General features: G+C 35.1%; 2 protein-coding genes across 5 annotated transcripts in view; one reads left to right on the top strand and one right to left on the bottom strand.

Moving 5' to 3' along the window:
• The window catches only part of LOC129237975 (glutamine-dependent NAD(+) synthetase), a 241,915-nt gene that overhangs the window by 27,007 nt on the left and 199,248 nt on the right, over nt 1-15,660 (top strand). Inside the window, exon 2 of the mRNA XM_054872985.1 lies at nt 9,757-9,771. The gene's annotated coding sequence lies outside the window, so the exon portion shown is untranslated. The remainder of the gene's footprint in view (nt 1-9,756; nt 9,772-15,660) is intronic.
• LOC129237974 (cytosolic carboxypeptidase Nna1) overlaps nt 1-15,660 on the bottom strand; it is a 208,961-nt gene that overhangs the window by 26,427 nt on the left and 166,874 nt on the right. For 3 of the 4 annotated variants that reach the window (XM_054872980.1, XM_054872984.1, XM_054872983.1), the window contains 4 exons: nt 12,896-13,176; nt 12,081-12,240; nt 11,649-11,807; nt 864-1,026 (listed from right to left, as the gene is read on the bottom strand). In XM_054872980.1, the coding sequence (XP_054728955.1) occupies nt 864-1,026; nt 11,649-11,807; nt 12,081-12,240; nt 12,896-13,176 (763 nt within the window). The remainder of the gene's footprint in view (nt 1-863; nt 1,027-11,648; nt 11,808-12,080; nt 12,241-12,895; nt 13,177-15,660) is intronic. The other variant, XM_054872981.1, reaches the window with a different exon arrangement.

The following is a 15,660-nucleotide window of genomic DNA, read 5'->3' as shown; positions in this document are numbered from 1 at the left end:
AAATAAAAAATATGAAGACATATTTGCAATACCTGAGGTAAGCCGAAAGTCTCAGTGGCTGCTCTTCAAAATAATGGAAATTCATATTCTTAATAATAATAATAATTTTAATGATACCTAAAATCCATTTTAAGACTGCGCACTGTACCTCGGGAATGTTTCTGTTCAGAACTACCAGTTGAATATTTCAGACAGCGACACAAAGTCGAAAAAAAAAATTTGCCCCGTCCTAGTATACATATTTTTATTAGTGTATACCAATTACACTTATTTTATTGCAAAGTGAACGCTAAAGTGGCTAAAGTATTCGCAATTTCATTTGCTGGTATTTCTTGTAAAACTTTTGGCAGCACTCATTAAATGAATTGCGTTATTACATAAAACCAATTGATAAAGTTTCAAAAAAAAAAGAAAAAAGCAAAACAAAAATCAAATTAGCTATGAGTCAACCAGTTATGTGAATACCCATAATAAAACAGCAGAAAAGTCATCTCAAACAAAGCGCAACATAAAGTAATTTCCTGAATAAATATATTACTGTTACAAAAAAAATTTTAAATAAATAAATAAATAACTAAAATATAATACAAATCGATTAATTTTAATACTTAAGACCTACGAACTAAGACACAAAACATATAAAGTTCTGGCAGCGCCAGCATCTTTTTCTTGACTACTTGAGAACGGAGCCGGCAGCAATGTTAAGCTAATTTTTTTTTTTTTACGATTGTAAAACTTCTTTTTGGCGTAATTGCATTAAATTAAAAAAAAATTGTGTATTTTGTTTTTACTTTCGCGCCCTTAGGAAACACTCTTCCCTGTATGTTTAACCTTAAGTTTCTCATCGATTATACATCCCTGTTCGGCCATTTTCTTCAATTTCAATGCTTTCTTCTCGCGTTTCTCACGCTTCCTAATCTTTTTAATTTGTTTCATAAGTTTATTCGTTTTCTTTACTTTATTTGGTGTTTCATCGCCATAATCTAGTAAAGTCTCACAGAAGGCGCGTCCCATGTGCTCGTAGTCCTGCAAAGATAATAGAAAATTTATTGAAATTTATTTATTGGAAAAATTGAAAAAATGTTATTGAAAATCTTGCATAATAGAGCAATAAAATAATATTAATTAGTAACCTAATATCGTGCCCGAGCATGTAATAATTTAAAAAATTAAAAATTCACAAAAAAAAAAAATAATAAAAGCATTTCTAGTTCAATCGGCCTGACGCAACTCTTGTTTCTTCTTATATAAAATGGCTTGAATCTAAATACATATTGCTGATTTCTACCCCCGCGTTTTCGCGACAGAACGCTCACATTTTTTCTATCTACTTCCGAAAATTTTAAGGCCAAGAATGGGGTTTGCAGATTTCATCTCTGGCAAAAATAATCCTCACATTTTCTTTTCAAGTTTTAAGAAGTAAAAAAGTTCCAATGGTTGACATTTACATTTGTGTAAGAAGTAGAGCCCCAGAAACCGGGGTAACGAGCAGTGCGGGTTGCTCGATATGTATGTAGTTGGGTCTTTGGCCGAGCTCCTCTTCCCATTTATGGTGTGCGCCTTGATGTTTTCCACAAATGGAGGGAACTACAGTTTAACGCCGCTTACCAACGGCGATTGGTTTTTATGAGTTTTTCACTTTTTTATATTATTATTATTATGGTACATATTAGAAAAATCTCTCAATTGGTATTTCATGACTCGGTGTTTCGAACCTGTGCACTTCTCAGAGGTTGTCACCCACCAACGCATTCGCTTGATGCTCGCTCGAAACTCATTCATTGCTCCACTGCTCAAATATTTGTTCCATATTTTCGAGCTTTTATATATTAGTAATGAATAATTTGAGCAGCTTAACAAAAGTTGTCAATTTTGTTTGCCAGCATTTCTTTAGTTTTTCAACGACATTAGCGCTGTGTATAAATAATTGTAACCTCAAGTCCTTTTATCCTTCCCCAAACACCTTTGAGTAAAGAGAATATATAGCAACAATTCAAGCTCAAAGTGGATTAATGTTAAGCGGCCTCGGAGCTCACCAAAGAGTTTTGAATGTTTGCACAAATTTTTTTCATGTAGATTCAATTTGGCATGCGTCGAAAAAAATAGTGAAACCTTAAATTGTCGAAGCTTTAAAAGTTTCGTCATACTGAAGACATTTTTAGCCAAAAATATGTCGAAAAAAGTAGAAGGCCAAAAAAAACTAATTTTCTAATTTTTTCTCAATGTTTATTGTTGTTATTGGATCAGCAGTATAATGATGTTGGTGGTGTAGGTGTTGTCTTAGTGAAACAGCCCATACCCATTTAGCCAAAGATGCCATTTTGATGCACCACTTGTAGAACCACTATTTTTTATTAGTAAAATTATCTTGATTTGACTATCAATCTGCCTATGTCGTCTATTTTCTTTTCTGCAAAAAAGTACGCGACAGACCATCGGGTTCTTTGGTTATTGTCGTTGTAGCAGCAAAAACATTACCCCTACATGTACGGGGAGGGCAGCTGGAGTGACAGTCCTTGGTCGGATATATACTCGTCTTCGGTCTTCTGTAGGTTCTTTGGTCTTCGGTATTGGTTTATTGGTTTCAACCTCTCAATTTTCGACTTACATATTTATATCAAATTCTTCAATTTTTGTATTTTTCACTTTGATTTTTTCGATGTGGATCCCAATTCGTTAATGTTATGCTGTGATTAGTAACACTGTGCGAGAACTTGAGGATCATGGTCTGGGGGCGAAATGATTCCAACTCTGAATTACAGGCCTAGACCCAAATAGTAAAACCGTAAAATCGTTTTGCATTCTTTTGTCAACTTTCTTTGGTATCACCATTTTAGATTTGCCTAATTTATATTTTTGCCTAAGTGCTTTTAAAATACATGAAAAAAAAGTTAAAATACATGTTGGAGAGAAATATGTTGTTAAGGTGCATGTAGGAAAATTCTACAAGGAATAATTTTGCAGAGCATTTGAACCCATTAGCTCTTTCACGAAAGGATCGTTTTGGCTCCCTTTTTTTAAAATTTGCAATAAAATGGCATTTTGAAGGTTGCTAGAGAGTTAAAATGTTCTAGAAAAATATTTGCCATACAATTTTGCTAGTGATCCCTTCAGACAAAATTTTTGTACAAATAATCTGTAAGTCTTCTATCCTGCGCTTTGCATTATTCCGCCATCAAAAATGCTGCATTACAGTTTAATGAATGTTGATTTACTGCTTAACTTTATGACTGTTAAATTCAACTGATAGCTTCATATATATTTGCGAGGATTTAACTTGAAAGTACCTTTCTCCTTTTCTCTTAATACCGCTTTTAAACTCAACTTTATTATGGAATTCTTTCTAATTCAAATTAAAAAGTTGTCAGCTCCCTAAAAGCACCTATTTGCAATTGGAAATACTTTAAAAGGTTTACAATTTCTTACTTTAATTACTTTCAGTTTTCCTTTAACAACTTGCCCAACTTTTCCATTTACAATACAAACATTTCCTTTGACATGCCAGCTTTGCCCTTCTCGGGAGTGCTCATTTTCATGTCTAGGCAGTCAAGTTCAGTAAAACTTAAGCCATTAGTACGTTTACGCAGCCATGCGCATCCTATGTCTCACTTTCATCCACTCTCTTTCCTTTTAGTATCTCTGTTTTTCTTGTGTATTTACCAAATGATTCTTAGTTCTTACTTTGCTTCTGGTTTTTCAATTATTTTTCCTTATGCTTAGTCGGGTATTTTCTGTACTTATATGTCGGTTGTATACTTGTTTGTGAGTGTGCATATATCCTTAGAGTAAGATAAGCCGATTATGACCAATGCTGACCACAAACATATACAAAAATATATATATTTAGATACAATTACAGTCATGTATTGACTTAAATTTGTATATAACGACAAGTTAAAATGTACATTAGGGTGACCAAAAAACAATATTTTTTCTTGATGCCATCTTCTGAACTTGTGCGTTCGGAAAAATTAGGCACCTATTTTTTATACTTTATTGAATATTTAAAAGTGGCGACAACATATTGAGAATTACCATGGAAATCCCATTAAAAAATAAAGTTTTCAGTGAATTTGGTATAAACTATTTACAAATCTAAAACTCTGTCTTACGGGTACCATAGAAAACTTCATCTTTCTTGGCAAGGTAAACAAATTTATTAAGTATCCACAATAAATTGTTTAAATAATTTAAAAAACATTTCATAACCATATAATAATGCATTCTTTTCTTACTAAACATTTCTTAAGCCCAAAAAAAACAAAATGAAATAAATATTTATTAGGTGCGCAACTAAGATCTCGCTGTGTTTTTTTTTTTGATGAAAATACAACTTTATTCTGAAAAAGTGGTTACAAGTGAATCATTGAAAGTATTGCCCATCGCTGGCTACTACTCTTTCCCATCCTTCTGGTACATCTCGTATACCGTCGCGGTAAAACTGTTCATCTTTTGAGGCTATCCACGGATCAAGCCATTTTTTGATGTCTTCATATGAATGGAACTGCTGGTCAGCTAGACCATGTGCCATGGATCGGAACAGGTGATAATCGGACGGCGCAATATCTGGAGTATATAGCGGGTGGGGTAGAATTTCCCATTTCAGTGTTTCCAGGTAGGTTTTAACGGGTTTGGCAACGTGAGGCCGAGCGTTGTCATGCAGTAGAATCACGTTTTCATGACTCTCCGCGTATTGCGGCTGCTTCTCGCGCAGTGCTTGGCTCAATCGCATCAATTGAAGGCGATAGCGATCCCCAGTGATGGTTTCGCTTGGTTTTAATATTTCATAATAAATAACACCAACTTGGTCCCACCACCAAATACACAGCATAACCTTCGCAGCCTGAATATTCGTCAGAGGCGACGACGTAGAAGCATGACCGGGCAGTCCCCATGACCTTACTTTCTTTGGATTGCCGTAATGAATCCATTTTTCATCACCCGTTAAGATGCGATGAAGAAAACCCTTCCTTTTTTGCAGCTGGAGTATCCAGAAACTCATAAGGAACCCAAATCCCCTGTTTCTGAATTATTCCCAAAGTTTTGCAATGGATTGCAATCGCTTTGAAATGGATTGGCGGGTAACTCCTAATACTGAAGCAAGCTCTTCTTGCGTTTGACACCGATCCTCATTGAGCAATGCCTCCAATTCAACGTCTTCGAAGGTTTTTGGCCTTCCTTCACGCGGACGGTCGTCAACATTAAAATCACTGTCTTTGAAGCGACGGAACCCTTCTCGGTACATTGTTTCACTTAAAGCAGCATCTCCATAAACTTTTGGAAGCTCTCCATAAACTTTTGGAAGCTCTCGAGAAAAATCAACACTTCCCCCAAATGACGATTATTCGGCACAAAATCAGACATTTTCACAAACCCAAAAGTATATGATACCAAAACAAAATCACTAATGTGTCGGAGCAGTTTGTTTACCATATGTCTAAGCTTGGTTTATGACGTTTGACACCTACGTTATGACACTGCTGGCGGCTGACTTCATTGGCGGTGACTTCATTGGCAATCTGCTGCTGCTAATACCTCAAAGTTCAGATTTTCAAATGTTGTTTAACGTAAGCGGTTTTTTATATAAATATGTATTTTCATGGCTAAGCTCGAGGAGCGTCTACAATCTGTCACGTAATCGTAATCGATCACATAATCGTAATCTGTCACGTAATCGTAATCGTGGTTACGTGCATCCAATTGCAAAAACAAAAATTATTATGCTGACAATTTTTCTAAAAACTATTTAATTGTTACAAACGACGCGTTCAATCTCCACCAACTATACTTTTAGAATATGTTTTCAATGAGATTTTCGCTGCATACGCAGGGAGAAGAATTTCAAATTTTCCTATTGGATTAATATCAAGTGCGGCGAATTGTGGTATTGAAACAGCGCTAGACGCGAATTAAAAAAAATCATTCAAACAACAATATCGAGTGATTGTGACGTACCTCGGAGGATGCGAACGCAAAGTACAGCCTTAAATTGTGAGGCGGAACCCGCCCCCTTTTGACAAATTTTGCAGATCAGCAAAAAATATGTTAGGAAACGTCTGTTCGCATAATTTTAGTTTGATAGCGAGGTTTCGCATTTTTGTGCCCGAGTTTTGGCGTATCTTAACACTTAAAAACAAATTGGATACCTGGCATGACTCAATGATCCTATTGCGTTGTCCCGTAATTGACATTTGGAAGGACAAAAATATCAGACTCCATGTGTTCGTATTCGGATTTGCATCCTTATTCGTAAAAGTATTAGCATTCACATTCACATTCGTATTTACCTTCTACTCAAATATGAACGAGACGGTATCAATAAAACGGTCCGCGGATGACATATGGCAAAAATAATTTTTTTGTTTTTTGGTACGACTGTTATAAGCTTACATGGCAAATTTCAGCGTGATATGTCACATAGTTTGTTTTCTGTGCTACTGTAAACAAGTCAAGCTCGAGTGTGTTCTTCGAATTCTCTTTTATGACTTCAATTGTCTCAAAATGTTTTCCACGGAGCGGCAACTTGAGCTTGGGAAACAGGAAAAAGTCACATGGAGCCATATCAGGCGAATACGGTGCTTGCGGAACGATATTCAATTTATTTTTGTTCAAATAATCGCGAACAAGACGTGATGTGTGAGCTGGTGCATTATCGTGATGCAAGAACCATGACTTATTGTCCCACAATTCTTTCCTTTTAAGACGAATGTTCTCGCGCAAACGCTTTAAAACGTCTAAATAATATTCAGCGTTAACCGATTTTGCGATTTGTGCGATTTTCAAGCACAATTTCCTTTACTTTTCCGATGTTTTCGTCGTTTACTGATGTTGCTGGACGACGTTCATGAGGCAAGTTTTCAACCGATGTACGGCCCTCTTTGAACGATTTGTACCACTGGAAAACACGTGCACACGATAGAGCAGAGTCCCCATAGGTTGTCTGCAACATTTTTAAGGCGTCTGAAGCCGAAATTTTGTTGGAATAACAAAATTTCAAACAAATTCTTTGTTCAACTTGAATTTCCATCGTTAAATTCGAAGAACACACTCGCGCTTGACTTGTTTACAGTAGCACAGAAAACAAACTATGTGACATATCCTACCAAAAAACAAAAAAATTATTTTTGCCATATGTCATCCGTGGACCGTTTTATTGATACCGTCTCGTTCATATTTGAGCAGAAGGTATATTCGTCTTAATATTCACGTTCGTACTCATATTCGTATTCGTACTCATTTTCGCATCCATATTCGTATCCATATTCATATCGTATTCATTTTCGCATCCATATTCGTATTCATATTCGTAATCGTATTCGTATTCGTATTCGTATTCGTATTCGTATTCGTATTCGTATTCGTATTCGTATTCGTATTCGTATTCGTATTCGTATTCGTATTCGTATTCGTATTCGTATTCGTATTCGTATTCGTATTCGTATTCGTATTCGTATTCGTATTCGTATTCGTATACGTATTCGTATTCGTATTCGTATTTGTATTCGTATTCGTATTCGTATTTGTATTCGTATTCGTATTCGTATTCGTATTCGTATTCATATTCGCAACCGTATTCGTGTCCGTATTTTCGTATTAGTACAGGGTGGCTGATGAATTTTGCTACATTAAGAAACTCAAATAACTTTTTTTTTAGTGTATGGAATTCATTTATTTTTTTTTTTTTCAAGTTGAAGGTCATTAAATTTTATTGAATGTAGCTTAACTATATTAGTTTTAAAAAGAATTGAATTTAAATGCCACCCATGCTGGTTGATACAAGTGTGGCATCTTAGTAAAAAGTTGTTCATTGCTGCTTTGAGAGTTGCGACAGGAATAGCCGCAATTGTTGCCCGAATGGATTGTTTTAGTTCATCCAAATTTGTTGGCTTTGTTTTATAAACTTCTTGTTTACATAAACCCCACAAGAAAAAGTCAGGTGCAGTAAGGTCAGGCGACCTGGGGGCCAACGAAATTCGGAGTTTCTTGAAACCAGTTTATTGGGAAATTTTCGTCGCAACTCTGTCATAACAGTCTGGGCTATGTGAGACGTTGCCCCATCTTGTTGAAACCACACAGAGTTGAAAGGAATTCTCTTTCGGCGTAGTTCTGGATAGAAAAATTCTTTCAGCATTTTCAAATAACGGTCTCCAGTAACCGTAACGGTGTGACCATTTTCTTCAAAAAAATAAGGCCCGACAATACAGCGTGAAGAAACCGCACACCACACTGTCACGCGAAGAGAATGCAATTCCGTCTCGTGGAGTATCTGTGGGTTAGAAGTACTCCATATTCGACAATTTTGTTTGTTCACATTGCCGTTTAAATCGAAATGGGCCTCATCAGACATGAAAAGGCAGTTTAACATGTTTTGGTCTTCTTCCACCATTTGCAGGATCTTCTGGCAAAATTCCAAGCGAATCGGCAAGTCTGCTGCATTCAGTTTGTTAACCATTTGAGTTTTGTAGGGAAATAAGTCTAAATCTTTGTGCATTATTGTTTGCAAAGACTGTCGGCTGACACCAAGTTGAGCAGATAAGCTTCTTGTTGAAACCCTTGGATTGCTTTGTATAGCTACAGCAGCGATCGTTTCCTCCGTCCGAACTGGTGGGTTTCGATGATAAGGCCTTCTTGCGACTGTTCCTTGCTCAGCAAAATTATTCACCAGTCTCATTATGGTCCATCTGCTCTGGGGATCGCCGCCAAACATCCGCCTGTACTCTCTCTGTACCAAAACTACGGACTCCAGTGCGTCACATCGGCGGACTATCCAAATTCTTGTTTGCGTGTCCCAGTTATCCATTTTAATACATTTTAAAGACCAATCTGCAAATTAAAATAAAAATGGAACAGATAACTTAAAAAGAAAAAAGTTATTCAATTTTTTTTGGTAGCGGCTTTCATCAGCTACCCTGTATTTGGCATTACAGCTTAAAAACTTGCTATATGGAACTCTCTTTGTAGCTGCCGCAATAAGCCGAAAACCTTCATAAGCAGATGCTCGTCTAGTCCTTTTTATACATACATACACATACGTCAGCTTGTGCATGTACTTATACTTATACATTCCAGACATTTATGACTATCAGTATTTTTATTTATATCAATAGCTGTATAACTTGCACGACGCTATCAAGCACGTTGCTGCCGTCAGCTAAAGCATTTTTGAACAACAAAGAAAATGTCGTGAGGGCGTAGTTAGCAGTTGACGATGGGTTTTGATATCCTTCATTCAACCACCTAAACCAAAGCGCCAATATGGCAGCAGAGCTTTTCTATGTCTCACTTAAACTTCAATCGACATCATCTGTATATATTTATGTGTATATGCATGCTTCTTCTCAAAATTTTTATTGAAACATATGGGTATATAATACACATATGTTTATATGTAAAAAACCGTAACATTCTCGCTTCATTCGCTTTCAATGAATTTATTTTAGAATCTTAGTATTTTTACCAAGAGCAAACATATTAGTATACATCGAGTGTGGTGAGCTGCTGTCCTTTTTGGTTTTATTATTCATGTTTTCAACAGTAACATTTCTTCTTTATTTATTATTCCATTACTCTGGCTTAACTTCAATGTTTTCAATACTTGTCTATCAACAACAGCAAATGGCATTTTTTCAATATTCATCATACGTCATGGCGTCTCGGGTATCAATTATATTGCTTGTAGCTATTTGTGTTTTATATTATGTAAGTTGTTAAAATATACTGTCTGATATTCTTTTCATCAATTCTATTCCTTTTCAGAGTGTTCATCACAAGGTGAGTACGGCTTGTGCGCCATCGATGCAGGTGATGTTGACATGTATGCATGTACAATCTGTGTAAGTTTTCGTTTGATTGAAGTAAGTGGATGTTTGTGTTGATATGTAGATTTATGCATTGAATACACAAGTGGGTATAACCAATATAAAGTTCAGCTGTTGAGTGGTAATTTTCTCTTGTAAGAGATGCATGTTTTGATGCTGCATATAAAATCAAATATAAACAGTTTCAAAGATTCTGGGTATGATTTATAATTCTCTATAGCTGATACTTTCGGCTAGCAGTAACAAAAATCTTAAACTCAATTGACATTAACTTTGTGACATTACACATTTTTACAAACTCTTAAAAATTATTATAATTCTTTAATGATAAACATTCAAGTACTTGTAAAATATGAAAAAAAATAATGCAATAATAGCAGAAAATTTAAGCTTCGAAAATCATGTCATTTTTGTCGCAGTTCCGGCAGCCATCTGTTGTCAACGAATCTCAAATGTCAACAGAAATGGGCCGAAATATTTAATGGGCACAAGTCGTGCGACACTTAAAAAATTGATTTTTGGCATTTTAAAGCTATAAATACCCTTAGGTAGTAGAAATAACGATTTCCATATAGTATATTTGCAAAGGTTTTAAAATTATTTGCTATATTAAAAGCAAAATTTTTAACCTTAAAATTTTTCCAAAATTAAATTTTTCAATTTCGCTGCAGTTTTTACTTGAGCACAATACAATACAAATCATCCGATCGATTTGAATATTTTCTTTATGTAGATATGTAGATTATGTAAATATTTATTTTTCCTTATAGTAATTTTCAATTTTTTTGATATGCAATAAACAGTTGACATTTTTTTTGGCTTTTTTTTTGACTACATTTAAATTTATTAATGCGTTGCTTTTTGACAATTTTTTCTGTTGACGGCGTTGTGTGTTTCAATGTAAAACAATTTGGAGTAGGCTTTGAATGGAGAAAAGGCACAAGACCGCGACCAAAAAAAAAAATTCTGAAAAATCAATGTAGTTTTTGATCTACTTGAAATTTACGCTTTGGTATACAAAAATTAAATGATCTATAAAACTACAAACCCGAAATATTTCCAAAATTTCTGAGTAAAAATTTTGAGAATTTGATGAAAATTTGGCGAATTTTGACAAATTTTATTCCAAGTTTGAAACTTTGCTTTATATGGTTTTTGTACGAGCTATATTTATTTGTATGCAAAAATAATTGAAATTATAAAATATATAGTCAAAATTGATCAATATTTTGTGTATACTTTCTTTTGACGACTGTACATAAATAATTTTTTATTATTTTATTTTATATTTATTAAATGATTTTACACACTCTAAAGGCCTTATTCAGTGCACCAATGGGATAACTTCTTTTGGAGACTTCGGAGATGACTCACTGAAAGTTTATTAATTTTATAAAAAAAATGCCCTCCAAATAACGAAACATTCAGTGGAACATCTTTGTTTTTATTAATCCCTTAAAAATGACTTTTCTTTGGCTATCACCAGTTGCTAGTTGCACTATAGCTGAAAATCAGTACTCGAACCACATTTACAATATAGACGACCATAACATTACAGGATGACAGAAGTTAAAATTATCTAACTACTACTCTCATGAAATGGGGCCACCCATACAAAAACTCCCTTGGGAAGAAGTCTAAAAACCGCGATTGCCATACTAAAGGGCTGAGAGACTTGCTTCCGAGCTGAGCTAATGATTTAGCGATTTATCAAACAGACTTCACTTAATCAGTTTAGCGAAAATTTCGTTGATTTCAATTTGAAACTTTGTTGCGGCAATGTTTTTGTATAAATTTGAACTTTATTTTTATATACTCTGTCTTACTTACCGCCGTATTAAAGTGGGTACCCTTGCGTGACCCCAACGATGAGCCGCCAAATGATGCCTCAATTGTGTAACTGTTTGTGATGCCCAACATCCAAACCACAATGCGGCCAGTACCCTCTTTGCTGCGTTGCACCTTAAATTTACAGCTTTCAAAAGAAAACTGTAAAAAAGTCAGACATGAAAAGAAAATTAGAAACATGAAATGTGTAGAAATGTAGCACAAGGTAAAAAATAAAAATAAAATAAATAAATAATAAAAAGAAGGTAGCAGCATGAGATATAATGTAGCACATAAAATCTGGGTTATGCTTCATTAAGGACGAGATGAAATAATCACCCACCTAGAAAACTCCAAAAGTAGATTAAACAGCAGACTATACGAGTAGCAATAGAAAGAAAATTTGCTTTTATCGTCAGCCAGGTAGCTACTCACCTTATCAGCGACATTCTTGTGCAGCATTAACGGAAATACTTGTTCCGTGAGCTTCTTTTCGGGATTGCGTTTATTCTCACAGCCATAAACGAAAATGTTGTGCTTGCGCGAGTGGGCGTGCATATCACAGTACAAGACAACTTTGTATTCATCAATCAGTCTTCGTGCCGGTGAGAAATGAAAAATTTATGAAATTTATGAAAAAAGCAATCAACTAAATTGAAGTCTATTATTTATTCATGTTTATAACATAGGAGCGATTCCACGTCAAATGAGTCAAGTATTTTTATACGAGTCAAGTATTTGTCGCTAACTTTTCTGAAAATTGGTTTATTTATAGGCTCGAGTAGGAAAATGTTGAAAAAAATTTAATAATTTTGAAATGTAAGGAAATTTGTAAATTTTGGTATGCACTTTCAAAAAGTGAAATATCTTCGTTGTTTTCAACGTTTTTATGATTTTCTTTTCGTTTTTTAGAATAAAATATATTTTTTTTAATTTGGAATTTTTTTTTATTTGTTTGGAAGATTTTTTGAGAAAAAATACGAACACGACAAACTATTTTTTTCTAAAAACTAAAAAAAAAAAAATTTAATTTTTTTTGAAAAACATTTTTTAAATTATATTTTATACTAAAAAATAAAAATTAGAAAGACTCTAACCAAAATTTTCAACTTTGCATAAATCTCAAAATTACATTTTTTTTTCATAAAAAAAAAATCAGTTCATTTCTTATTACACTCGAGGATTATGGGAAGACATGGAATCGCTTATGATAAAAACTTTGTGTGGTTTGATTAGAAAAAATGACGTACCTTTTAACCATGGCTTTTGTATACCAAATGGATGGATAAGTTTCCCGTATAACGGTGCGATATTGTCGATTTAGATCCTTGCCCGTCAACGAGTTGCGCGTATTGCCTACAATCACACCGTCCGGATTGAGCATTGGTATAAGCTTGAAAATGAAGCGATGTCGCAGTCTTTTGGCTGCCAACGTTTCGCCGGTGATGAAATCCATAAGGCCTTTCATCATCCATGAGGCAGGCGTTTCGCTGGGATGTACCCGCGCCGATACTACAATGGCCTTCTTTTTCTATAATCCAATAAAAATAAAAAACCGGTAAAAACCGATTTTGGTTTATATCTGTAAATCTTACAAAAAGTATACACGCAAAATTGAAGCCTTTTGCCTATGTAAATAGGTGGGTGCTTATTATTTCATTCGCCTAGCACTCATATCACCAATTCTCAACTGGCTTATGAGCACGTTCTTGCCGCTAGGAGCTGAACAAGGCCTGATGAAGTTCATCAGATTTTTGTTATCAACACCTGCTATATCAGCAGGCGCAGAAAAGAAGTGAGAACCAAGATGCTTGAATCTTAGTCCCGCGAAGGCTGGGCAGCTAAGGCGCAGGTGCTGAGATGATTCCTCATCCTCCATACAGCTGACGCAAAAAGGACTCGAAGTAATTCCGAGTCTCACGGCATGTATTCCTCGCGGACAATGCCCCGTGAGGATGCCCACAAAATTTGAGAGATGAAATTTTGTCATCCCCAGGATATCCCTCGAACGCCTCCTATCCAAACTTGGCCAGAAGGACTTCGCGACCCTACACGTTCGTGTACTTGCCCAGCGCTCACTAAGTTGGTGCAGAGCCCACCCTTCCAGGAGTAGAGCGCAGGTTGTCAAGGGGATCCCGATCCTCTCCTTTCGCGGGCACATTACCTCACAGGTCCCTTGTCTGGCCAGCTCTTCGGATTCGCAGTTTCCTGCAATGTCACTGTGACCAGGTACCCAAATTATCTTTATGTCAAAGAATTCTGATGCAATCGAGAGTGAGACCAGGTATTCCCTGACCAGCTTCGAATGCACCATAATAGAGCCTAGGGCCCTAATAGCCGCTTGGCTAAAAAAAAAATTATACTATATTAACTCTTCTCCATCTATTTTTGCGTAGCTGTTAACTGGCAGATATTTCCACTGAAATTCCTATAAATCCAGAACAACACTCCGCATATGAAATCTACTAAAGGGCTTTAAAGTAATTACTTCATCGTAATGCTTTTCGTATTTATTTATAAGCGCATACTTAGATGGACTTAACGGCTTGATGAACTTCATTACAGCATGCCAAAATATTTGCTCTCTCCACATGTTTAACTATTCATGCCCGAGTGTGCCCATGCATAACTACATATGTATGTAAGTACATACTCGTCTATACTTTCCAATGCCAGCAAGCCGAAAGCCTTCAATCTACTGGTAAGCAGCTGCTCACGTGAGACAGGAAATCATCACTTTTGATAATAGGGGATTACAATCCCGTTGTAGTGATGCTATCATCAGTTGAGTATTATGTTATAGTGGCTTATTATTTCAAGTGGACTATCTACACATACATGTGAATACATACATTGAATAGTATACTTAAATATACAACAAATAAGTAGCAGTGCGGCTTTATGCTGAAAATATTGAGAGAAAAATATGTATTTATGTATGCATTTAAGTATTTATGGCATGCTTGTAATAAAAGTTTGATATTTTTCATACCAATATGTGAATGTATGTATGATTTTCCACTGCTTATATATCTATAAGTTTATGGTGTGCGATGGAATTCTGAATTTAATTTTTATATCACATAGTCGACCAATATTTTTGATGAAATTCTGCATAAAGTGCGAGTAGGAAATTTTTTATTTATTTATCCAATTTTACTACGAAATCCATTAAGGCGAAAGTTTGCGGCGATCGCTACACTAAAACATTTCTCTTTCAAGGTATCCTTTTCCAAATCTTATGAATTCTATATGTATTATAGTTAAAAAAATGAATTTGCGTTTCATTATGATGGAATTGTATTATAATTTTTTAAAACTAATAGTTAATTTTGAGTTAATTAAATCAATAGAGTTCGTGATCTCCGAAAATTAGTGAAGGACTCTCGACCGTCGATGACCAAAATAAAAGCTTTGAATGCATTTTTTTGGTAACTACTGTAATTCGAGAACCACTCAATGGATTGAGTGGAATTTATGCAGCTTATTGAAAGCAAAAAAAGCTAGTATTCGAGCTAAGTATCTTGGTATTCGTTCAAAACTTCGATTTTTTTACAATAAATTATAAATCTTTCTTAGAAATTTCGTTGAAGGTTTCTAGAGAAGAAAGCCTACGACTAAGTACTAGATTTATTATTAAGTTAAAGAACATTTCTGTTCTGGTTGATTTTAGATGAACTCATACCAAGTTATGATGGTCTCCACAAAGCATTGGGTATGGGAATAAGTTTCCGTCCTCGTTAAAGAGCTGTCGTTGCAGATACTATTTTTGTGTTCGCTCTATTAATATACTGGTGATTTGAAGGTGTATTTGTGAGGTTTCGATCGCAGTAGTTTACATTCTTTTGAAGCGTAAATGTCCTTTTTTATCTGACGTCGAAAAAAAAAAAATTTGTGGCGGGATGTCACGGTTTACCTTTTAAAGAATAGTGCAGCTGAAACGTGTCGTATATTGATCAATATTTACGGTAACCACACTATATCAAATGTAACTTGTAAAGAGTGGTTTCGACGA

Source organism: Anastrepha obliqua, chromosome 2 (assembly GCF_027943255.1).
Source record: "Anastrepha obliqua isolate idAnaObli1 chromosome 2, idAnaObli1_1.0, whole genome shotgun sequence".
NCBI lineage: Eukaryota > Metazoa > Arthropoda > Insecta > Diptera > Tephritidae > Anastrepha > Anastrepha obliqua.
This window is presented reverse-complemented; position numbering and strand designations above follow the sequence as displayed.